Source organism: Glycine soja, chromosome 16 (genome assembly GCF_004193775.1).
Source record: "Glycine soja cultivar W05 chromosome 16, ASM419377v2, whole genome shotgun sequence".
In the NCBI taxonomy this organism is placed as follows: Eukaryota; Viridiplantae; Streptophyta; class Magnoliopsida; order Fabales; family Fabaceae; genus Glycine; species Glycine soja.
Genome location: NC_041017.1, coordinates 4,398,081 through 4,422,465, shown reverse-complemented (window position 1 = coordinate 4,422,465; position 24,385 = coordinate 4,398,081). Strand labels below are relative to the sequence as shown.

Here is a 24,385-nt window from a genome sequence, read left to right as displayed (position 1 = left end):
TGATACAGTCAACCACACCAACCCAATCTTCACTGTCATATTAACAACAAATAATGGTTTACAAGAGATCTGATACATTTATGAAGGAAAAAATCAGGAAGAAAAAAGGAAAAGAAAGAAAAGAATACAGCTTTTCACTGGCCCATTGATAAAAAAAGAGAAGAAAAATAGAGGGGGAGGATGAATAGAGGGGATACAACTGCTCTTTATACACTTAGGAAGCAGCTGGCCCTATTCTCTGGTATGCACCGAGGGGGAAAAATAATAAAGCAAAGATATAATGCACAAATATAGTATATAATATATAATACGTAACAATTTAAGACAACAATACCCTCTTTTTATTTTTATTTTGTTGATTTGAATAATTGACTTCCAAGAGTCACAGTAGGGGTTCCTTCTCCCATGATTGTTGTCAAGTTCATTTCCTTGTCTAGGATCCGAACAAGTTCCATTTCCACATAGCTCATGGCAGGTCGCCTCTCACTTGAAGGATCTAAGCATCTAATTATGAGCATGATGTACTCTTCCATTCCCTCAGCTGTAAAACTACTCTCCAATCTTCTATCAATGATGTAAGACATCATGCCACGGTCTTGATTACTTAGCACCTTTATTATGGAGAGGAAAAAGAGAACACAAAATCAATCACATAGAAGCACAAAGCACATCATGAAAAGTAGCTATGACACACTTTCAACATGTGCCCCCAAAACTAAATTGTGTGAATGCCACCTTGCATCTTAAGATGTTAGAAAATAGAGTATATACTATATGCATGGATAGTGTAAAGGGTTTTTATGCTGTTAACCAATAAAAAATCGTTGTATAGGGTAATTTTATTTACTTTTACAAATTATAATAACTATCTTAAAAGTCATTCCTGACATGATTTCTGATTAATTGACAGTTACACGGTGATGATATATAGAAACTAAACTCTAGAAAATAATCACATACCCATTCAACCAGATTTTGATTAGAGTCCGGAAATGGTGATTCTGTTGCTTGTTTCCCACTTAACAACTCCAGCAAAAACACCCCAAAGCTGTATACATCGCTCTTTTCAGAAAATCGTCTGAACTCTCTCACCCTGCAGGGCATGGTGTGCATAGATAAAGGAAAATAAATGCATGCATAACCAGGACAACACAAATCATTCATGAGCTTTAGAGCTATATATTACTCTGATGCAAGAAATATTTCATCTGTTGCCACTTGAGAAGAGGAGCCTGCAATGTCAACTCTCCCCAAAAAATTGCGAAGTCCAGCATCTGCCACCTTAGCAATGAAGTTTTCATCCACAAGAACATTAGCTGTTTTGAAATTCTTATGCACCAAACGGGGACTCAAAGAGTGAAGATGAGCCAAACCTGCATAGAATAGTATGAATGAGCATTTGAAAATCAGGAACAAGTTCCTCATGGCTTTATGCAAGAGAAGCTATTGCCAAATAACTGAAAGTTCTAGAATGGCTTACAAAAACAATTTGTGGGATCCATTAAGATACTTGGATATTTTTATCTAAAAGAGAAGAAAACTGATACCAGGAAAGCCACAAATGCTCACTGATTTTGCAAAGGATCACCTTTAGCTGCACCTTGAGCTATTGGAAGTCTATGCTTGAATTCTAGCTTCTCTCGCGGTTGTTGACCAGCGCCTGCAAAGGAAAACCAAAGTCACAACCATGAGCTTTAAGAAAGGACTCATTTAGCTAAAACTAGACACAAGAAATTTTATGAAATGTAGTATAATGCAACTCAGTTTTGCATGTGTGCGGTTAAGATTACATATTATTCTGATATTTATGATTAGATAGTAATTAGTGATTTAGTCCTTATTACTCATTATTAGATCGATCCTATATAATCAATATTGATCATATTTGCTCGGTATAAATAAAGGCTCAGTGTGGTCATCCTTGACACACAACATTACACAGTAAAACACTGTTATACATGCAGCAAACATGAAGCACATAATAACAGTACTATGGGTATCAGTTATAACTATGAATCATCTGAATGGAGATACAATTGATAATGAAGTTTTTCCGATATACAGAAATTTACCATACAAGTGACTGGAGACGCTTCCATTAGGCACATATTCATATATAAGAAACTGCAGATTGTTCTCCTGGCAGTAGCCTAAAAGACTGACAAGATTTCGGTGGTGAATAGATGAGAGATAGCGTACCTAAAGTAGAAGTCATGTTAGATCAAAGCAAGAGAATGAACCATAAGGGATACAAGTATTTAAGACTATATGATGTATGCAATTGCCAGCCACACAAAAAGAACTGAGATAGAAATACTGATTATGCTCACATATATTTGTAAGACTTTATTCAGACATGACTGAACACATTTGAGTGAATTAAGGGGCAAAGAAAGATTCAACTTTCTGAATCAAATGATGGATGAAACTAAATGGCATTTACTATAGAACTCTACTCTAAATTCTGAAGCAGAAACAGACAAGGGTCAGAAAAAGGACTTCAGAAGTAAGATATAGAGAGAAAGAGGGCATCCTTTTAAAATCACAAGAAACAGATCAAGGAAAAACAATTTAGCGACTAATCAGTAATCATCTCTAAAGAAATTCATCAAGGACTTACATTTCATTCTCATAGTATCTCATACAATCATATTTTAGAGCATGAAATTGAGCATTACCTCATCAACAAATTCTTGACTAGCAAGTCCACGGCGTTTTTTGATAGCTACAAGCATCCCATCTTGCAGTAAACCCTTGTATACCTCTCCAAATTTCCCTTCTCCAATCAAATTCTTGTCACTGAAATTTTTTGTGGCCAGAGATAGTTCTTCCATCTCAAACCGCCTAGTATCTCGTATAGGCAACTCCATTGCACCATGCCTTCCTACTGCAAGCAATGGAATTTAATTATTTGCATCACTTTAGGAAAATTATTCATCACAGAATACATTTGTTCATCTAATACATGCATGTGAGATGTGATTACCTTGGGAAGGATCAGAGGACCCTGTCTCTGAAGTCCTAGAAACATTCCTTTGGCGAGACAAACAAAACCATATAAGTATTATAGCAATCCCTACCAATGCCACGGCTCCTGCAGCTCCTCCAAATATTGCTGCAAGAGTACTTGACATCTGGTGTGGGAATCCCTTCACTTATGCTGTACAAATTTATATGAATTATTATTATACATGAAACCTGGAGTCCAAAGAACAGCAAAAGACCATCACAATCTGTGAAGTGTGAATATAATGTGCTTCAAAAGAAAGGAGATAGACACAGTTAAGAATGCAAAAAACTTAAGAACCGTAAAGTGACTTAGAGTTCAAACAAAATGGAATGTTGACACAAGATTGCAAAGGACAGGACTTAGCAGAAGGCATGCAGTTAAGAATGCAAGTGGAAAAACTAAAAAAAATTGAATATAATGATAATGCTGGACTAAAAGAAGATTATATCCTATAGGGTTGCTTGTGAAATTGATAATTAGTGCCAAGCTAATGTCAGCAGCATAAATTGGAAAAAATTTAGGAAACCCAGCAAAATGCATGTCATGCAGGCTGATAAAATTGGATCTTGCTAAATAACATCGTATCTGCTCTACACATAATTGAAATCTAAAAAATTAAATAAATAAGATAAAGGCAGAATGGAATGGAAGGAACAACAAATAGAATAAAGTGAGTTACTTTTTTGTCAAATCTCCAGACCTATATCACGAGACAAATAATGAGGCAGGATCTCAGAAAGCCTGAGCTTCATTTACCAATGACACTTTGAAGGAGCTTCCAATGCCACTCACGGAAATCAAGATTGACCCAAAAAACCCCTCCACCTTCTTCCCTCATATGAACCAATTCTCCACCCTCTCAAACACAAATCTCACAACCAAACCCAAGGCTTTCCACACAAGATGCAAATATGGAAAGTGGGGTTTTGGAGCATCAAAATCAAAAACCAAAAAATAAAAATTAAAAAAAGACCCTTCAGATCAGAAGAAACTCTTGTTGAAGTCTCAGTTTGGCTTGGCTCCAAAGACAAGGTCAAGGGCTGATATGAATATGCTCCCTGAAAGGTAATGCCACTCTGTAAGCAATGAAAACCCAGAAGTAAAACTAAAACCTCTCTATCTTCGTTGTACTTTTATTAAGAAAAAAATACTCTTTTTTTTCTCTCTCTTTCTTTCTCTCAGAAGTGTATCATCGTTGGATAGTGGATACAGACAATGCCGACAGAAAGTGACCTTGCGCCGACAGACACAACACACTATCAGGTTTATTACCACCTCCACCAAACACCCCAATTCAAAATCATCACCATAAATATACACATAGTAGTAGTGTTATATATATTTATTTATATATATATATATATATATATATATATATATGTATGTATGTATATACATCTAAACAAAAACAAGGGACCCTTTATATTCTTTTGATTGATGGTTCGACTCCAGCTGAAGGGAAATTCAATACAAGCTGACTAGAATTGAAGCACAAGACTTGGGAGAGGGGAATGCAGTCAAGAGAGAGAAATCAAGAGAGAGAGAGAGTGACAGAGAGAGAGAGAGAGAGAGAAGGGCCAAAAAATAATCTTTTTTTTTCTTTTTTTTTTTTTGTGGGCTGTAAAGTGGCATAATTGTTGTCTGGTACCGCAAGTTGAATTGGGATTTATTTTTCTGTGTCGTGTACAGGGCATCTAAGCTGTAACAGATTCACACTGCTGCAACAGCACAAACAGAGAAAAGAAAAAAAAAAAGGGAGAGCCAGGAGACACAGTACATTGCAAGAGTAAAATGACTAAGATCGTGTATCTTCGTTTTATTTTTCACTTTTCTCATGCCCAAACACAAATAGGACACGACACAACGCCACCTAGATCAACTGACACGAGGTGATTTCAGTTTAACAGTAATGAATCTCTGAGTGGTAGTAAGTATCTGAATTAATTGTGTTAAATATTTTGTAATGTCGCTTATAATACTATAAAAGTTTTACTTCTATCTAACTTAAACATAGTTGTCTTCACATTTCATATGTGCAAACACAAATACGACACAACACCACCATCTTCAGAGCAGCAGATCATTGATACCAGGTTGCTCCAACTTAACCAGTCTCAAGTAAGTATCTTAAGCATACAACTACAGCTACATTAAATATTTACAAGTCATCTTAGAACATAATTGTCTTGGGTAAAAAGATACATGTGAATTTGTAAAAAAAAGATTAAAAAAATACAATACCAAAAGGGTGAGAGAGGGAGATTCAAAGTTGTGGCTTGTTCTTTGTGGGGTTGTTGTGCCCCACCAGCCAGCTATGTTGACGTTGCTCCTACTGAGTATTTTTATATGTGTGTGTGAAATAATATTTTATATAAAGGATTATGTTAGTCCGATAAGTGAATGGAATTTAGGACAAAAAGCAAGGAATATGTAACGGCAAACTCTACGGTTCTGCTACTTTAAGCTTTTGTTTATTCCCGTTTCTAACAGCACACTTCTTCGGATTCTCATCAATTATTCTTTAATATCATTTGTTCTTTGTCATTGCAATGGAAACATATATTATATGATGGGGTGATGATGATTACCATGATGATTACAAGAAGTCAAGAACCGTTCAGAATTGTAGCAGTCCAGGCCGTAGGGGTTGCACTTAGTAAACCAACCAACTAACAAAGAATATTCACAAGTAGTAAAACATCAATCTAGTTCTTGAAATTGGTATTACTATTATATTACCATCATCAATTTTTTTCTTTAAAAATTTACATTATGGTCAATTTGATTCCTAATCTCACCAAATTTTAAGTTTGATAATAACCATCTGCCTATCAATGAATTTGATCTTGACAATTAGATCAAAATTAACTAATGATTAAAGAGCTGAAATGACCAACACTTGTCAATTAAAGAGACTAATTTTCTCATCTCAATTTCTAGAATTAAAATGACAAGTCATTATAATTTCATGGATTGATTTGACAATTGTCATTTAAAAAGACCGATCATTGTAATCTTAATTTTTTTCCTCTTTTTTTTTTTTGTTAATTGACCAAAAGAAAAACAAAGGAAAAAGGCAGAGGGTGAGTATTGGCACCAATGTGAACGAAACAAATGGCATGATTAATTTTGATTTGAAAGATTCATAGACTTGATGAAAGCAAGACAATAGGGACGCAATGATATGATCAATAACACAATATATAGAAGGATAATAATGCAGTAACCAGTAAACCACCCCTTTAATTACATAATGTCAACGTCCAAAATTATTGAGGCACAATGATTTAGTACTACCCTTTCTGATGCAAAGTCCATTTTGCAATACAAAACTAAATAGTTTAGGTTTGGTTTGGTCTCTTTAAAACTGGCATCAGTGGCCAAGTGTCAGTATATATTTATTTAACTGGTTTTGCCTGTTATAGACTCACTGGCCTTTTGCCATTCTGTGTTACACGCCTCACCTAACAGTAAATAAACTCAATTGACATTATTTCCTCCAAACTTTTCAGACCGTATAAATCGTCCCAACCCCACAAAGATCACATCTTTAGATCGGTGACGTAGAATACCTGATTACCCCAAGTTACTAACCTGTGTCACTGTTTTCCTTTTCTTCTTCCTTTGCTTTTCACATTTTTTTTTTTTTTTTGCAACTGTTTGAACACAATGTGTTTCCACCATTACAAAAGTGATGATGTAGCTTATCTGGAGAACCTCCTTCTCACACCCCCAAATAAATAAATAAATAAGATTTGTATATAAATTATTGAGTTGAATGAGTGAAACATTGATGATGATGATAAGTTGGTGCAACCCATTTTAATAATGGTTTAGTACTATTAACCAATCACATTTATTTGTGTGTATTTAAAATGGATTTGAAACTTTGAGCATTACTTTATGTACCCATTAATGACTCATCAGATTTTTAGACGAGACCTCACTACCACAAATACAAGCAACATTATTCCCTTTCATTACGCTCGATGATTGCTAGCCAGAACCCCTTTCTCTTCTATTTTATATTTATTAATTTTTTCCCGTTAATTGGCTAGGTTGTTGAAACTTAGAAGTCATTGAACATAGCTGGATACCAAAAACATGTGTCACATGAATTGAAATTCTATGTAGCTGGAGAATCAGAGGTGTAATCCTAACTGGGGACCTCAAATCAAAAGGCTTTCGTATGCAAATGCGGCTGTCTACTAGATTTTACTTCATAACATCTCTGGCACCGAAAAGTACAAGTTTAATTTGCTGCAAATTATTGTTGGAAGGCCCCTTTTGATTTGCTTGGGCCTGTGGATTGGGTAGTTGCTGAAGAATATTGGGCTAGATTGGACTTTTGCTATTGGGCTATTGATACACATACCTCCCTTACCCAATTTTATGATTGTTTTTCCTACATTACCCTTAAAATATTTTCCCAAATATTTCTCAAACCAGAATCGATCACCTCCCCCTTCAGGCGGACCCCCTTGATCCCTTACGATACCTCCTTCTCCTTCCTTCTTCCCTTGTGGGTTGCAATACTCTTCTTCTCCTCCCCTCCTCTCTTGCACAGCCCCTTCTTGGTCAAAAAATTGGAACCCTTCAATGTTAAATTAAGATTAGGCAATTGTTTGATATGTCTCTTCATTTTTCAATTATAGATCTTCGTTTCTACTCTTTTTTCTTTTTGTAAATATCCATTTTTCCATTGCGGAAACTATGTTACTCTGTATATCACAGAGTCACCTCTCTTTTACAACCACAAAGGCAATGCATATGTTATAAAGCTAAATATTAGCATCTGTTTTGAAAGAACCCAAAATATATATAACATCATTAGCGGTCACCGGAAGTTCTTGAATTAAAAATCAAGAGTTAGTTAGAGGCAATTAAGATCTCCCTCAAGACATTCATTGTTAGAGAGATGATGATCCTTTGCGATCACATCTTCCCTAATTCCCAATTCACTGAACACATACCCAAAATGAAGAAACCACTATCAGAGAAAATCCTCCACCTAATTGATATACATCTTAGGTATGTCACAACACTGCAAAATTGCATAAGCATAAGGGGTGCATTGGAAAAAAGAAAGGGTATTTTTGAGAAAACAAGTTATAAAATAAGTAAAAGGAGGTACATAAGTAAAATGGTGAGGTATATCTAATAATTGTCTTGTTTTATTAATTATTTGGGCCTTTTGCTACCTGCATCCATTGTTTTACTACAAGCATCTCCTTATTAAGAAAACACTTCGTAAGTCTAATGGGAAGTCCAAAAAAGTAAAATGGAATGCCTGTTTCAGAATATTAGAACTGTATGCCAAAATAGTTATTTTTAATAAATGCCAATTATATTCTAGAACATCTATTCCATAAGTGCAATGGGTACTAATATAGTTCTAACGCATCTAACTACATTTAACGGTTCAAAATCAATTCTACTCAACTTTAAAAGATACTTGAGCAAATAACTAAGAGACAAAAATTAAGGGCTTAGTGCATTACAGACTTGCAGTTTGCTACGCATAAGCATGATGCAAGCAATACAATTAACTAAACCTTTTATTTAAAGTGTAAAACTGAATTCTGCAAAAATGAGAGGATAACAGTTACATGGTGTTCTCGACATTCTCTACACTATTTAACAATGTTACCCTATTCAGCATAGTCCCACCGATAAGAACACGAATGGTGCATCTGGCTATGAGGCCGAAAGCTAAATATATTGTTTGAGATACAGAGTTGACAGAACATTCAATCATCCACTGATTTCTGGGATACACGACTTTTCTTCTCCTCAATACCAGATTGGGAAAATCTCAGACGAAGAACCTGCAAAACATCTTCTATTTTGACACCTTTCTTTGCCAACAGAACCATGGCATGATAGAGTACATCAGCCATCTCTGAAGCCGTACGTTTCTCGTCCTCATTGTTCTCTAGAGTTTGACACAACTCGTTTGCCTCTTCTCTGCAGGTAGAAAGATACAATTACAGTCTGAGATCTTAAAAAACAATCGTTAAATCCATATTTTTCCTCCAAGCAAAGTGAATTATAATAAAAGTGGCATTCCAAGTAAAACGCATATATGCAGTATCAATTTTATCAGCTACAAAGGCTTTGTAATGACTGAAAAACATATTTTGGGGACAAAAAGGGAAGAAAAGGATTTTTCTTCCCCTTTAAATTCCAAAGCAACATAATAACATGACAGATATACACAACCTGATTTTAGAGCATAGCAACTTATCATTAAGCAATAATCGCTTTGTCCATGAAGGCTTTTCATTTTCTCCTATTAACTCTGTTTTCCGTTGCGAGATTGTTGACTCTAATGCATACAAAGAGGTTAATGCCAATTTATTTTCCTCAGCCTGTAATAGATAACCCAAACCAATCTGAATATTGCTGAACTTTCTCTAAATGAAAGCAAGGCAATAATATGTTCATAATTGATTGAAGTTACCTCTTGCTGCTTTAACAAGTCAAAAACTGATGTATAATAGCATGTTTCTGCCCCTGTGTGGCAGGTAGGCCCATCAGGTTTTCCCAGGTATATTATCTGAGAAGAGTAGTTAACAGAGAAAAAGTAATCAACATACCTTGTGATACCAAAAGGAAAAGGAAAAATTAAATAATCCAATGAGAAAAAAAGGAAGTGCTTACAGAATCACGATCACAATCAATAAAGACATCGTGAACATTGATAAAATTATTAGAGGTTTCTCCTTTGGTCCACAATGTAGATCGTGATCGGCTATAGAATGTGGCCTTTCGAGAAGATATAGTTGTAGCTATTGCTTCTCTGTTGGCAAAACCTTGCATTAATATGGCCCCTGTGTCAACATTCTGAGCTATTGCCACAACCAAACCTTTGGTATCCCATTTTACACTGTCCAGTAATGAGTCTACCTGACAAAAGTTAAACACTTAAATGTAAAAACAAGGAATTATATAATAAAAAGAAAAATATGAAAACAACAAATGCTAAGAAAATTCACAAATAACACAAAGGGTGAATGTTCTTGTTAGAACAACATATTAGCAATAGCCATAAAAAAGTAAAAGAATTTGAGGACTTGATCCCATGGAACAAAACTGCCACCCAATTTAAACCCAGATATATACATCTAAACTTAAATCCACAATTTAATGAGAAGTGAAACATTAGATAGAAAATCATACAACTAAAACAGCATCAAAACTTTAAAGATACCAACAGGCAACAAAAGTAGTTGATAAATAAAAACAATGATTTATTAAAAATCAAAAAGAACTTCAAGTTTCTCGTCTGTTCCAAATATGGCCTCGTGACAAAGAAGCAAAGTTTACCAGTTGATTCTCTATCACTGATCATCTGCATTAACAAATAAAGCATAACTACATAACTACTGCTCTAGATATGAAGCAACCAATCATTTTTAAAAACCAAAATCGGAGAAAGTGCTTGTCCCAGATATTACTACACAATCTAATTCACAACAAGCCACCACTCCGAACCAATTATTTCATGTTCACTACTACTAGGGCCCCTGTTTGGATGAATTTCTCCATAGGCTAATTTGTAGAAGTTCTCACAGCTCCTTAAAAAGCTGATTTTAACTATGCGGCAATTCAAGACAGCAAACAGCCACAACAGATAGTCAACAATGCGGTAATTCCTTTTGTTAGTATGTTTTGGGGGGTCTAATCTTTAAGGTCTTGTTTATACAATGGTGATGATCTCTCAGTAACATGTATCACTGAGTGTAAGTTCACATATAAAACCACATAAGGAGAATGTGCAATGCAATCAACTTGGCAAACCAGGTTTTAAAAAACTATCCACAGCCACTATTTTAACACAACATCAAGGTTCTAGCCTTCTAGAACTGTTCATGACCGCAATTGTGGTCGCATTGGTCAACAATATCAAGGAATATGACAAATCCACAACTGCGAACACAATTTAAAACTTCGGAAAATACACAAACTCAGTTCCTTGCTTTCACAAGTAACCATTTCTTCAAGCAACCAAATCCTAGAAACCACACTAGTTAGTTAGTTAGTTAGTTAGTTAGTTGACACAAAAGTACCTTAGGTTCTGGTGTGTGCATAGAAGCAAAAACTAAACGGTGGCTCCTCCTCGCCTTGTAACTGCAATTAGGATAGGAGAGGTTACCCTTGTGGAAACCCCTGTTGCATTGAAGCATGTGAACATATGAAACAGCCATTGATTTGAAGTAAACCTGAACCTGCAACAACAACAACCAATTTCTCAGCGACTCACTGATCCAAAATATTGGTAATTCAAAATATATTCAAGTCTACAATTCATGCATATACAAACCCTAATTCATGGTTTCAAAGCAAGACAAAGTGCATTTTTTTGTCATATTGGGGTGAATGAAAGTAATGATTATAGCAATGTGCACCTTTTGCAACAAAATGAGGAACTTTTATACTGAGCAAGGAGAGATTGAACAGTGAACTGAGAGAACGATGGAGCAGAAGCTACGACAGCACTTTAGTGGTGAACCAAGGTGAAAAATGGAAGGGTTTCTTTCTGGTTTTGGAAAAAGACCCCTCACAATTCACAGTGCTGGCTATGGTGAAGTAGTTAAAGTCTGATGCACAGGTGAGGCACCACTGATGACCTGTTATAGGAGGTAACAGCCGGTTACATGAAAATTATAAAATTTGCAAATGAGGATCTCCTATGTTCATCCTATACTGTTCATTTGTCTTCTTCCAAACACATTACCTCTGAATCTTTTCTATCACATTCAACACAAACTACACTGATTTCAAAGTACCAAGTTTGATTTGTAAGAAAAATAAGTTCAGAATACAACTTTCCAAGAAAATTTCAATTCATTCTCAGTCATTCTATCAAACAGTTCATGGACAATTTTTAATTTGGTATATTTAACGCATGTATGAACCACTGAAGCCATCACAATGAAATCAAAAGACATTAATTTATGCTTGTACACAAAACCTTTCACATGGTTCCCAAATTGAATACAACATTTGTAGAAAATGAAGAAATTAACAATGCTATAAAGCCGATCGATGAACAAGGGGAAATTCCACCCGATTGCAAATTTTTCTATTATCTCCATTTCAATTAAAATACAACATCCATAATCAACTTAAACCAGCAGAAAAAGAAAATTTCACTGCAACAATAAAGAAATTCTGGCCAATAAAACCCAAATCTGTAAAGAAAAAAACTTGAATCTATGAATGTCCATCACCTCTCTGTCACAAAATCTCAGATCTATGAATTTTCTTACGGTTTCTGCTGCCTTTGTTGAGGCACAACACCTTTGAAGAGCAGATCTTCAAAACCCATATATACAAAAACCCAGATTTGAAGAAAACAAAACCAACATCTGAAAGAAAAAAGATAACAGATTTGAAGAAGAAAAACCTACTTCAGAGAATCGGTTCAGGCAATGGTGGGAGAAACTCTTTGTGCTTGAGAGCTATGGCTGTGTCTATTTCGAATTAACCCATGTAAAATTAAAGTAACTTTTTCACTGGTTGATCTTATTCGAAAGAAAAAAGATTATCATATTTTATTTTACCAAACAAATAACATAATTTTTAAATATATATTTCATTTTACCAAACAAATAACATAATTTTTAAATCTAAAAAAGATGTATCATATTTTTCATTTAATTTGTTATTATATTATTAAGTTTATATCTTTAAAAAAATTAAATGCATATAAATACTTATTTATGAAGTAGACATGATAAAGGGGCACAAAGAAAGTGAATTTGACTCTTCTTATTCGATCTTCTTATTCGATTTCCACAAAAGGTAGAAATTTTTTTATTTAAATGAGTTAATATTATATTTTTGAAATACATACACATTCTAGTTAAATTTTATCGAATTTGGATAAATTCACGTGAAACTCAATTCATTTTTTAAATTTTAATTTATTTATATATTTTTAAAATATAAATTATTCATGATTTAATTTATTTTTTATATTTGGTCCCACAAAAAAAATTCCAACTCCATCATTATCTTCTATTAATGACAAAATATCATTTCACATTAAAGCTTACATATATTTTTTTCTTTATTAATATACTAATTTTAGTTTTATTTCATTTATAGTTTTAATTTTTGTTTGTGTTTCTTCAACATGTTGACCTATGGAAGAGTTGGAAATTCATTCAATATGAATCTATGGTTGTAACACGTTAGGAAAACTAATTAAAAGAGTGATATTTTTAATCATGTATCACATTTTAATCTAAATAAAAAGGAGATATAAAATAAAATAACAATTTCAATTTATCTATAAAAATAATATAAAATAATATAGAAAAAAATATGACAAAACTAAAAAAAAATGGACCCCTTTTAGTCATGTGTTCTATGTCTTTGCACCTCCGGACAACACTTAGGGTTGGCCCTAATAGTTATTTACTCATACTAGTATATGACTCGTACTTTACTTATGTGTAAGGTCAATAAATCAATAAAAATATTAATTTTGTAAATCATTTCTTCAAAGCTTCTAGTATTTATAAGTTTTCTTTTTCAAATGTATGTTGTATCTAAACATATATAATCCTTCACGTAACATGCTAGATATTTATGGATGATCGAGGTCTAGGTTACATAAACCTTAATCAAGGAAAGATTACTTAAATGGTAATTTGTCCACAAAGGTCCATGATCCAAGGCCCACAAAGGTTTTTATAAATAAGATAGAACTCTCGGGTAAATACCACAGTTTATTCGATATTTTTTTTTATCTCACAATGATTACTCACAACCCAAATCTTACTTTAGTGTCGCAGTATGTCTTATAAGTACTTATTCGGCCTACACATCACTTTAGCGAAAATGAACGAAAAGCTTAGAGTAAGAGGAAACAAGGAACCTTTGGCCAAGGGAGGGGTCCTGATTAGAAATTGTCAAGATCAATTATTATTATAAATGCATAATAAATATATTTTTTAAAATTTTAAATTATGTTATTATTAAAATTAATAATAATTATTCTTAAGAAATCCATAATAAATAAATTTTTAGAATATACAATTTATATTTTAGATTTATAATAAATAATTTAAGTTGTGATATATTGTTATTTTAAAATTGAAATGAATAGGCAACCTTTGGGGCGTTTGTTTCAGGGTGGATTTTTTAGTCCCGAAAAATACAAGAGGAAAAAAATAATCTCATGTTTGTTACGAAATAATAAATTAATTAATCATGATTATATTTTTTTATATAAATAAACAATAATCTCACATTCAGTCAATGTTTAATCTGGACGAAGGGGGTAGGAAATATTTAGTCCGTGGGACAAAAATTTTATGTGAGTACAAATACACATATACCCTCTTCTTATCCATTATCACATTCTCCTCTTAATGATCCCTTCATTTACATCTTAAAGTTTTGTTATTTTCATTTATGTGCCAATTTTTATTTACCACCAATTTGATGGGTTTTACCCACAATAATTATTCATTTTCCTCCAATTGTCCCTTGTTCGATGAGGTGCAAATAAGTATATCTATATTTTGAGTCATTATCTAATAAATAATAAAGAACGTGAGGTATATAACATTGAGTGCAACTTGTTGTTATTTGTTGGTCTTATAATAAAGTTGTTTGTATTGTGAAAAAAATAACATCTTCAACATAAAAATGATATTTTAATAATTATAATATATATTTTAAGGAAAAAATAATTTAACTAAACAAATATGTCAATTATTCTTGAAAATATAAAAAAATATTCTCAACTAACTTTGTAGTTAACCAAACACACTTTTTATTAAATACTCGAAAATAACATTTTTCATGTTTTATTATCAGGAATAATATTTTTGGAATTAAAAAAAATCATCGATGAAACAAATGTCCCCTTAAAGTATATATAAAAGCCATAAATGAAGAGTATTTTGAGATATTTTTTGTTCAATTTATAGAAAATGTGTGTGAAATGCAAGTGGCAAAGAGAGGGGAAAATGTTAATTTTTGTTTACATTCATGATTCAATGTTAATGAAGAAATTAATTATTGATTATTTTTTATTGAATAATTATAATTTATGCAAAAAAATTGCAATCGGATTTGTAAATTCAATCCTAGCCATTCGTTTTCAAAATAAGTTTGCAACCATTAAAAAATTACTTATGCACGGTTATGCACAGTGCAAGGAGTTTGACCTTGGCATGCCTGAACTCACCGTAAAATTAACCCACTTCAGGGAGAGATTCTTCGAAGAAAAACCCACTTCAGAGAATCGATACACCATGCTAAAATTACTATTTTTGTGATTGGTTCTTTGAGCAAATTTACAACTTGTTTTATAATGGGGTTCTTTAAACTCAAACACATTATCTCAATGAATCTTTCAAACAATTATCAACTCAAAATTAAAAAAAAAAAGTTTCTTGATTATTATATATAAATTTAAATCAATCAACAATGAAAATAAATACAAAAAATGTATAAGGAAACCAAGAAAGTCACTCTTAGTTGACGAACCTTCTTGTAAAACTTAAGATAGTACACACTTTGGAAGTCAAACAAAGATCAAATCACATATATAAGTCTACGGTACTGGGAAAAAAAATTCCAGGTAGAGAATGCGTTCCACAACTTTTAAGTTAGTAAAATAAGGCTTAAGTTGAACATAATAAACAGATTAATTAGTATAGTTATGGAGATGAAGAAATAGAAGCATTTAAAATAAAAATGCATACTTTCATACATATAACCAAATCAAATTCTTACACAAGACATATTATATAAAAGGTTACCTTTATACTTTTAGGGAAGGCTAAATTAATCTTTGCTCGCATGTGAAACTCCCTCATATGCAACGATCCACCATAAATACCTGTAAAATAGGGGAAAGATACAACATGTTAATCAGATTTTATTTTCAAAACACGACTCAACAACTCGAAAATAGCGTCGACATCGGTGCAGGTTCATCCAAGGTGATTTTTTGTTCGATTTTGTTTAGGGGAAGGATAAAGAAGAAAATAAAAAAGCATTACCATCGGTTTATTTTTTCAAATCGCGCCCCAGGGGCTCAGAAATGGCGTCAGCGCCAGTACCAATTCGTCCAAGGTGATGTTTTGTTCAATTTTGTTTGGGTGAAAAATTAAGAAGGAAAAAAGCATTACCATCGGTTTATTTTTTTCTAAACATAGTCCAGGTAGAACAAAGAATGAATGAGAATGAAAATGAGGGATAAAGAAGTGAGAAAAGGTAAAATCCATTCAAATTCAAATTTGAAAACAAAAGTCCTATCGAGTGATTCCTTTCTAATTTTTTTTTGTCATTCCCATATAACAAAGGTAAACTGCACGTTATCCAAGTTGTTGCCTAAAAGTGACATATTTTTCAAAAAGATAAGAATTGCCCGAAGGACTGAGGTAATGACAAGTGGATAAAATGCCTCTAATAGTGAGCTCCATTATTATTATTATAATTATAAATTATAGATTATCGATTTTACATGGAGATGAGAATGTAAAATTTTTAAAATACACAAACCGGTATAAAAGATCTCAATCGTTCATTATTTTATTAATATATCCGACGGTAAATTTTAACGCTTTCTTTTTGTTTTTGTTTTTTTACACTGAACGACACCGTTGCAACTTGCAAATGCACTTGTTAAACATAGTTCACTTTTGTATTAATATACCCCTTTGTGTGTTGGTATTGTTCCCAACTAAAATTGCTTTTGGCCTCTACCTTAAATTTTTTCCGACCATATTATATTCAACAAAATCATAATTTCATTGCCTTTTTTTTAATAAAAAAAGTAGCAGAATCATGATTCGATTGTTTGCTTTGACATAGCAAAATCATGATTTCATTGTGTTGGGGAAAAATATAACGAAATCATGTTTCTGGTGTATTAAGGAGGATGTAAAAAAAAAACCAACAAAATCATGATGTTTTGTTATGTTTGGGAAACAAAAAATATGCAATAAAAACATAATTACGTTGTACATTATACAACAGAATCATGATTTTGTTGTGGATTTTGTTCAACGAAATTATGATGATGTGAGAATGACATTTTGTGAATAGAAAAAGGGGTTTAGAACTAACGTGAGTAATAATACATTGGTTAAATTAGTTTTTTTGGCCTTCTAATTTATTCTATAGATTCAGTTTGATCATCTAGTTTTCTTGGGTTCAATTTGAATCTAAATAATAAATTAGAGGATAAAAAACTATTTTAACTTAATACATTATAGAGATTAAGTATGTTTTTTTGTGTGTGTGAATTGAGATTAAGTGTATTTGATTTCATGTTAAAAAAAATTATTTTGAATCCATAATTAATTTTGATAAATTTTTACATGTTTGGTTTCATGTTGGAAAAGAGATCCAAAATTGATTTTGACTTAATAATTTTGAATATTTTTTGCATTGGATCCAAACTTTTGTATTAAGTTTTACTCATAACTTTGATTTTATAATGAAAATATTCAAATATAAATCACATTACTTCAAAATCAATTTTATCAATCATTTATACATGCACAAAATTTTAGAAGTGTTGAAATTTAAATACTTTCAAAATTTAATTTTTGGACTCCAAAGTTGTATTCCCCCACCCACACACCGTTTTATCTTCATTTCTCACTACCAAAGTCTAAAGAAATGGAGATGATAGTGTATAGTGGTGTAAACTATGTTCACTCTTTTATTTTACTATTGCAACGGTGGGAGTGATTTTGGTCTTCTTAACTCATAGGTAGTGTTTAGTTTAAGAGAATATAAGAGTTGATAGTGATATGAGATCAAAGTTGAAAATCATGTGTATTTTATAAAGATGAAATGGTATGAAAGATTAAAAAAAAAGTAGGTAAGTGTAGCGTGTTAGTCTTTCTTCCTAAAATGAGAAAAAAAAGGATGAGATTTAGTGTGGTCCCCAAAGTCAAGTAGTCTTTCTTGGAGCACTAAGATACACTTGGTATAATGGGTTTCTTTCTATTTTTATTTTATAATTATTTATTTTAAAAAGTATACAATGACTATAATACCCTTATGTTAAAATTGAAGTTGAGTGATGCCTTTTTATAAAAAAAAAAAGATGATTAATAGGGTAACTTCCAAATAGAATCCTTTTATCTGTTTGCATATTGTATCTCGATTTTAGCTATGAAATCCCCAAATTGATTTTAAAGGTATCATTCGTGGACTTTGGAGGTTAATATATTGTTGTTGGGGTTTGCATCTGACAATAGGGTTGGTCAATTGAGTAGGTGATTCATGTTGTCTCCGGTGACATTGACATTGTCGGATTCCTAGGCAATACCTTAGTTCGCTTGGTCTGGTCCCCATAAGCAAGCTCTGGTAGGAAATCGTGTTTGTCTAGTTGGATCGAGAACGTGGTTTTTGTCCTTCATGTGTGGACCCTTTTACTAAAGTGAGGTTGTTTGGCTTATTAAGGTCCAAGTATGTTTTTTTAGGTTTGTTTAACACGTGAAAATTATAATGTTTAGTAGATTGCTTAAGTGTGATTAATTGTTTGTTTTTGAAGATTTGAGTCTGGTTTAGGTTTTTTTAGAATTTATTGTTGATATTAAGTTATAAGTTTGATTGAATGAATTTCTGGTGTATGATTAGGTTAATTGAAAAGAGATTGTTAACCCAAAAAATTGAAAAGAAATGTATGATCTGTTTTGCGAGAGTTGGGTAGTTTGGTTTGGTCCCCTTCATTGGATCCTTCCATTCTCTTAGTCCCCTTGCCTCGCCTTTTTATTAAAAAAAATTGAAAAGAGAATGATAATTAGTTGGTGAGATGGTGTGACTAAATATGCAATTTGGTTATGAATCTGTCTGTTGAAAATGGAAAAATTTGTGTGGTTGTGATTTGGATTTTTCTTTAGAAATGGATATCTCTAAAGAAGAGTTTGGTGATGGTCGTTTAAGTAGAGGTGTGGAAATGTCTTTCAGTGTAACTAATAGACCTTTGTTTTGGACAAATTGGTTTATGTTTTTTCCATAATTAGCTAATTATGGAGTGTTATTTGTGACATGTTAAAAATTTGTAGGTTGTGGATAAGGTAGGATTTGATGGAAGTGGTGAAAAAGATGAGGACGTTATTGGTGGTATGGAGGATGTATGTTGTATGGATGGTGCCTTTGACAAAGTAGTGATAAGATTGTTATTAATAGTTTGTTGGATACAATAAACATTAAGTTGATGAATAATTATAGTAAGGATGTCAAAATGTATGACTTTGTTGATTTGTCAATTGTATCTTAGCTTTATTACTGGTATGGTGGAACAAATGAATTTTCTGTGCGTGAAAGCAAGGTGCTTAGAAACAGAAAAGGTGAAAAAATGTCGCAAACCTTTCTTTGCTCTAGAGGAGGAGTTAGAGATTATAGGGGTTTGACTATTGAAAACCGAAAGTGGGAACAAAAAAATGAGACTAGATGTGAGTGCAAGGCAAAGTTTCGAGTTCATATTGATTACTTCGCCAGGAGATGGTATGTGTCTAAATGGACCGATGATCACAGTCGTGAATTGTTGGATGAATCATGATGTGTAATGTTGCCAACACATATGAAGTTGACTGATTCAAATGTTATCCAAATAGATCAATTTAGATGTGTTGGGGTTCGACCTCCACAAATTCTTGAAGTTTTTGCTTGTAGTTCTGGTGGATATGACAAGATACATTATAGGAAGAAGGATATTCACAATCAGATTGGATGGCAAAGACGAGAACATATATTTGATGCAAGCACAATTTTGAAGTATCTTAAAAAAATGGGTGCAAAGTATTTGATGTTTGTAAGACATATTGTTGATACTGGGGTCCCTTGCAACATTTTGTTTTGGTGTGATGGAAAAAGTCAATTGAACATTGAAGTCTTCGGTGATGTATTGGCCTTTGATGCCACATATAGGAAAAACAAGTATCTTTGCTTGTGTGTATTTTTTTTTTGTGTTGACCACCATAATTAAACAATTATCTTTGCTACATGTCTTGTATCTAATGAGACTGAAGAAACATATGTTTGGGTGCTAGAGCAATTTCTGGATATTATGAAAGGGAAATTACTTGTCTCAATAATAACAAATGGTGACTTAGCTATAAAAAATGCAATTAAGGGGGTTTTTCGTAATGCTCATCATAGATTATGTGCTTGGCATTTATTGTGTAATGCAACATCACATGCACATGTTAATGCATTCATGCTAAAGTTGAAGAGATGCATGTTGGGTGATTTTGATATTGAGCAATTTGAACAATTCTAGGTGTCAATGGTTAACGAATTTAATTTGGAAGAAAACAATTGGTTGAAGGAGCTATATGATAAGATGAACATGTGGGCAACATCGCACATTAGAGGTAGTTTCTTTGTAGGTATAAGAACAACTTCCCACTGTGAAGCATTGCACCGTCACCTTGGGAAATTCGTGAACCCAAAAATATGTTTGTCTAAATTTGTTGAATAATATCAAATATGTTTGTCTTATTCTCGTTTAAGGGAATTAGAAGTTGATTTTGATTCCAAATATGGAAAAGTTGTGATACAAACAAGTTATCATTTGTTGGAGCGTTTAGCGTCATAATTGTTCATGGAGCATTTTTTTTGCTATTTCGTCTCGTTTTGCTATTTATATTTTAATAAAATAAAAAATCTAGCTTAAGACTCTAAACTTCTGTCTAGTGGTATATTTTGTGAAGAATAGAACTTGAACCCAAGAACCCGACTCAAGACCCCAAACATGTGTCTAGTGGTAGATTTTGTGAAAAATACATTTTGAATTCAAGAACACCTAAAAATCCAGCATTAAAGATGTTCTAAGTTCATATTACTTTCTCATGATTCAAACATTTTATAAATTATTTTTTGGATTACAAGTAGTGTGCAAAATATCCCTAATAAACTTAAGCCAATTCATTTTAACCTTCCACATATTAATTTTAACCTTACACATGTAGTAAAAGACAAAAAAAAACCATATAGCATAAATTTTTTAACACTAGGTCATATTTCAGTTTCATAATATCAATCAATTTTATCATTTCAATCTATTTATCATTACACGCAATCATCCACAAAGTTATTATCGTATTTTTTGTAACAATAAACTTAATTATTATTAACATGAACTAAATATTTATTAATTCAAATATTTAGTATCTTATTAAACTTTTAATTACTAGAATATTTTAAATTAACTACAAACCATCCATTTATGTTTCCCCATTAAAATTACAAATTTTCTCCAAAATGTGTCTAAAACAAGGCCAAGGCCCAAACTTCTCCAAGCCGAACAAGTTTCTCTCTCACTAAAAAAAGGCTCATGTTGGCTCTTGTCTCTCTCAGTATCAGTTTACGCGATGTCCAACATCCTAACTGTTGTTATAGAGCGGGTGTAAACAGGTCCCCTTCGAGGTGGCTGAAGGGTATTTTTGGTCACGCTCAACAGGGATACCCCACCCAATAATGCTTCAACCCAGCAAACAATGGCTCATCTTTCCTTTTGTAACCTCTTACATTCAATCAAAACCCCTTAACGGATGAACATATTATCTACCAACACCTTCTTCACCAATGAAGACATCGTAAACGCCAACATTCCAAACACATTGTTCCGCACGGTGCATGGGAAACACACTCCACCACAACTTACCAATGACCAACAATGCCAACCACCAACGACCAAAGACTCATGTTGCGATGGCACCCAACAACGACACACCCATCTAAATCACAATTAGATCTTGTTAACAACAATTACTGAAACAAGTCAAACAGGGATAATTGTGTAAACAAACAGAGGACATTTCTGTAAAATTGCTCGTAACTTGATGTATAATATAATATATCCAAGCATATAACATCATGGTCCATTAAAGATCATTGACATTATAAAAAAGAAAGACGAAAGTATTAAAAAAGGAGAGGGATACACTCTTTGCTCAAATTAACAAAAGTAGCCCTTCTTCCTTTTTTCTTTCTTTCTTTTGCTTTCTTCTTGTTGTTGTGCATCAAGCTGATCCTCTCGTTAGCAGCCCCATTTCCATCATGCATCACACACTTTTTTTTAAATCTTTTTCGGCTACTGTTAAAAGAATTGCTTTGAAAGTGGCATATAATCAATTATACAAAAAGTATAATAGATTATATGCCACCAATTTGAATAAATTTACTTAAACAGTTTTGTTATAAATAAAGGAGAAAATATGTATTCAATGAATGGTATAATAAGAAAAAAAAGACCTATGGATTATGAAGCAATTGTTGAAGTGTGAGCCTTCAATCATCTAGTAGCACTGCCGAAGGCTAGCGAGGTTTGAGGGATTAAGTGAGTGTGAAGGAGATATATGATTGATTACATTATAAAAAAAAAATAAAAAAAAATAATAAAAGAATGAGTTTGAGAAGTTTTTTAGTGATCTTTATAGCCAAAGTTGGCATACTCCCTTGTGACTAACTTATCTCTATAGCTAGTATTCCACTTTGAGTTTTTTCTACACAAGTATGTAGACGGAGAAATTATAGTATAAATATATTATTATTTTAATTAATATGCAAAATTATTTTTTATAAAAAAGTAATTTCTTTCATTAATATTAATATGTAAATTTTTAAATATATTTATTTTAATACTTATTATAATAAAAGGGCTATAAATTCTGCTTCAGATATATAGAAGGACTGTAAATTTCAAAAAATATATTCTCCCGTTGAGTCCGTTGCCACTTGCCACAACCAACATAGCTACCCATATCTTCCTTCGTATTCTCTCAATATTATGTTTTCAAGATAAGAAAAATTTATCTTTATCCCTTAACCTCTATTGTACATTTTACAAACACACATTTAAAATAATTTGTATGGCAAAATTTGAACTCGTCGTCCTATATTTTAACAACATGCATATAATCGTTAAGACACTTAACTTATTTGGAATACCTATGGAAAAAATATTATAAATAAGTTAAATGCATGTAAAAAAAAAACATATTAATTGCTACTAAATAAACAATATAATATTATAAAATCAAGAAAATAATAATTTGTTTTAATACTATATTCTTAATTATAATTTAATTTTTCTGTATTAAATAATTTATTTATTTATAATAAAATTGTATTTTCATTTTTTTCTTTGGATAGTTTGGTAAGTAAAATATTATAGTTTTATTATTGATGTAGTAAATTCTTTTTTGAATTTAACTAAAACTTTTTTTTTGGTAATTGTACTTCTATAGTAAATTTTTGGCAATAATAATTTTAACGTCTCAGTAAAAAATATAAAAATATGATTAAAGAAAAACGATAATTTAATTAGACTATTTTTTAAAAATTTATTTATAACATTCTCCTCATTTAAAAAGAGAAACTGTTATAAGTTATTTATATTTTGATTGTGGTGCATGTGCTTCTTTTGTCCCTAATTATAAGACATGCATAGTTCACTGATTTATATTTATTAAGGAAATTAGTTAATTAATATGACTGAGTGTTAGCACCAGTTAAATTTATAGGGAAACAAATCTGATTTTAATTCTCACAATGCATTCTTAGGAAGGGGTAGAGAGTCGTAAGTGTTTTTAAGCCTTGAATTGAAGAATAATCTCACAACCATTGGAAAAACCAATTAAATTGGAGTGGTAGAAATCTTAATTATGGTGGTAAAAAAATAAATATTATAAAAAATAAAATGCATACATTACTGTGTGTAAATAGATAATATCATAAAAGTTCTTTAATTGACTAAAAAAAAGTTCTTTAATTTGTAATTAGATCTAAATTTAAAATAAAATTCACTTTGAGGGTGAGACAAAAAAAATCCTCAAAAACTAAAAGCCTTTCGAAAAGACAAGGTTAGAATTGAAAAATAATATATTTCCAATGATTAAAATTAACGACATGGTTACAAAAATTTCATAAAATATTGACATGCTTTCTTTGACAATTACCCAGCCGTTGTGAAGGTGAAACACAAATCATGGAAGAGAGAGAAGAAACTTTTTCAAAAGTCACCCGTTGCCCCACGCATTTTCTCTTTTCCACTGCTCCAGAAATCTTAGGAGACAAGAATTCCGAATCGGAATGCCTACACTCGTTTATACGACTAGCAAATTGAATTGAAATAATTGGACCAAAAACTTACGTACGTCTCCTATTTTATAATGCACGTTTGAAATTTGATTTATGACATTGTAATATGAGTCGTACTTATATTATGCGTTAATGGTTATATACTTGATAATGTAAATTTAATTATCATAAAAATTAATAAATTTATTATATATAATGAATTGTAAGTAAACGATGCTGAACAAATTTTAGAATATATGATCCTTTTTGTCTTAGAGTAGACTTATTTATTCTTAAAAA

At 32.0% G+C, this 24,385-nt stretch overlaps 2 protein-coding genes across 8 annotated transcripts; both read right to left on the bottom strand.

Moving 5' to 3' along the window:
• LOC114390894 (putative serine/threonine-protein kinase) lies at window positions 1-4,591 on the bottom strand. 5 transcript variants are annotated; one of them, XM_028351814.1, is made up of 8 exons: window positions 3,690-4,591; window positions 2,987-3,198; window positions 2,679-2,887; window positions 2,073-2,199; window positions 1,589-1,660; window positions 1,187-1,373; window positions 961-1,093; window positions 1-611 (listed from the first exon to the last, which is right to left on the bottom strand). In XM_028351814.1, the coding sequence occupies exons 2-8, from the start codon at window positions 3,132-3,134 to the stop codon at window positions 348-350; spliced, it is 1,140 nt and encodes a 379-aa protein (XP_028207615.1). In that variant the 5' UTR covers window positions 3,135-3,198; window positions 3,690-4,591; the 3' UTR covers window positions 1-347. The 5 variants fall into 5 exon arrangements, with proteins under 5 accessions (XP_028207615.1, XP_028207619.1, XP_028207617.1 ...); XM_028351818.1 differs by having other exon boundaries at window positions 2,679-2,884; XM_028351816.1 differs by having other exon boundaries at window positions 2,987-3,160.
• A 3,862-nt stretch (window positions 4,592-8,453) lies between these two features.
• Window positions 8,454-15,286, bottom strand: LOC114391168 (histidine biosynthesis bifunctional protein hisIE, chloroplastic). 3 transcript variants are annotated; one of them, XM_028352182.1, is made up of 7 exons: window positions 15,270-15,286; window positions 11,422-11,643; window positions 11,083-11,241; window positions 9,674-9,919; window positions 9,474-9,569; window positions 9,233-9,381; window positions 8,454-8,977 (listed from the first exon to the last, which is right to left on the bottom strand). In XM_028352182.1, the coding sequence occupies exons 3-7, from the start codon at window positions 11,218-11,220 to the stop codon at window positions 8,761-8,763; spliced, it is 846 nt and encodes a 281-aa protein (XP_028207983.1). In that variant the 5' UTR covers window positions 11,221-11,241; window positions 11,422-11,643; window positions 15,270-15,286; the 3' UTR covers window positions 8,454-8,760. The 3 variants fall into 3 exon arrangements, with proteins under 3 accessions (XP_028207983.1, XP_028207981.1, XP_028207982.1); XM_028352180.1 differs by lacking the exon at window positions 15,270-15,286 and adding an exon at window positions 12,427-12,551; XM_028352181.1 differs by lacking the exon at window positions 15,270-15,286 and adding an exon at window positions 12,247-12,377.
• Window positions 15,287-24,385: the final 9,099 nt, after the last annotated feature.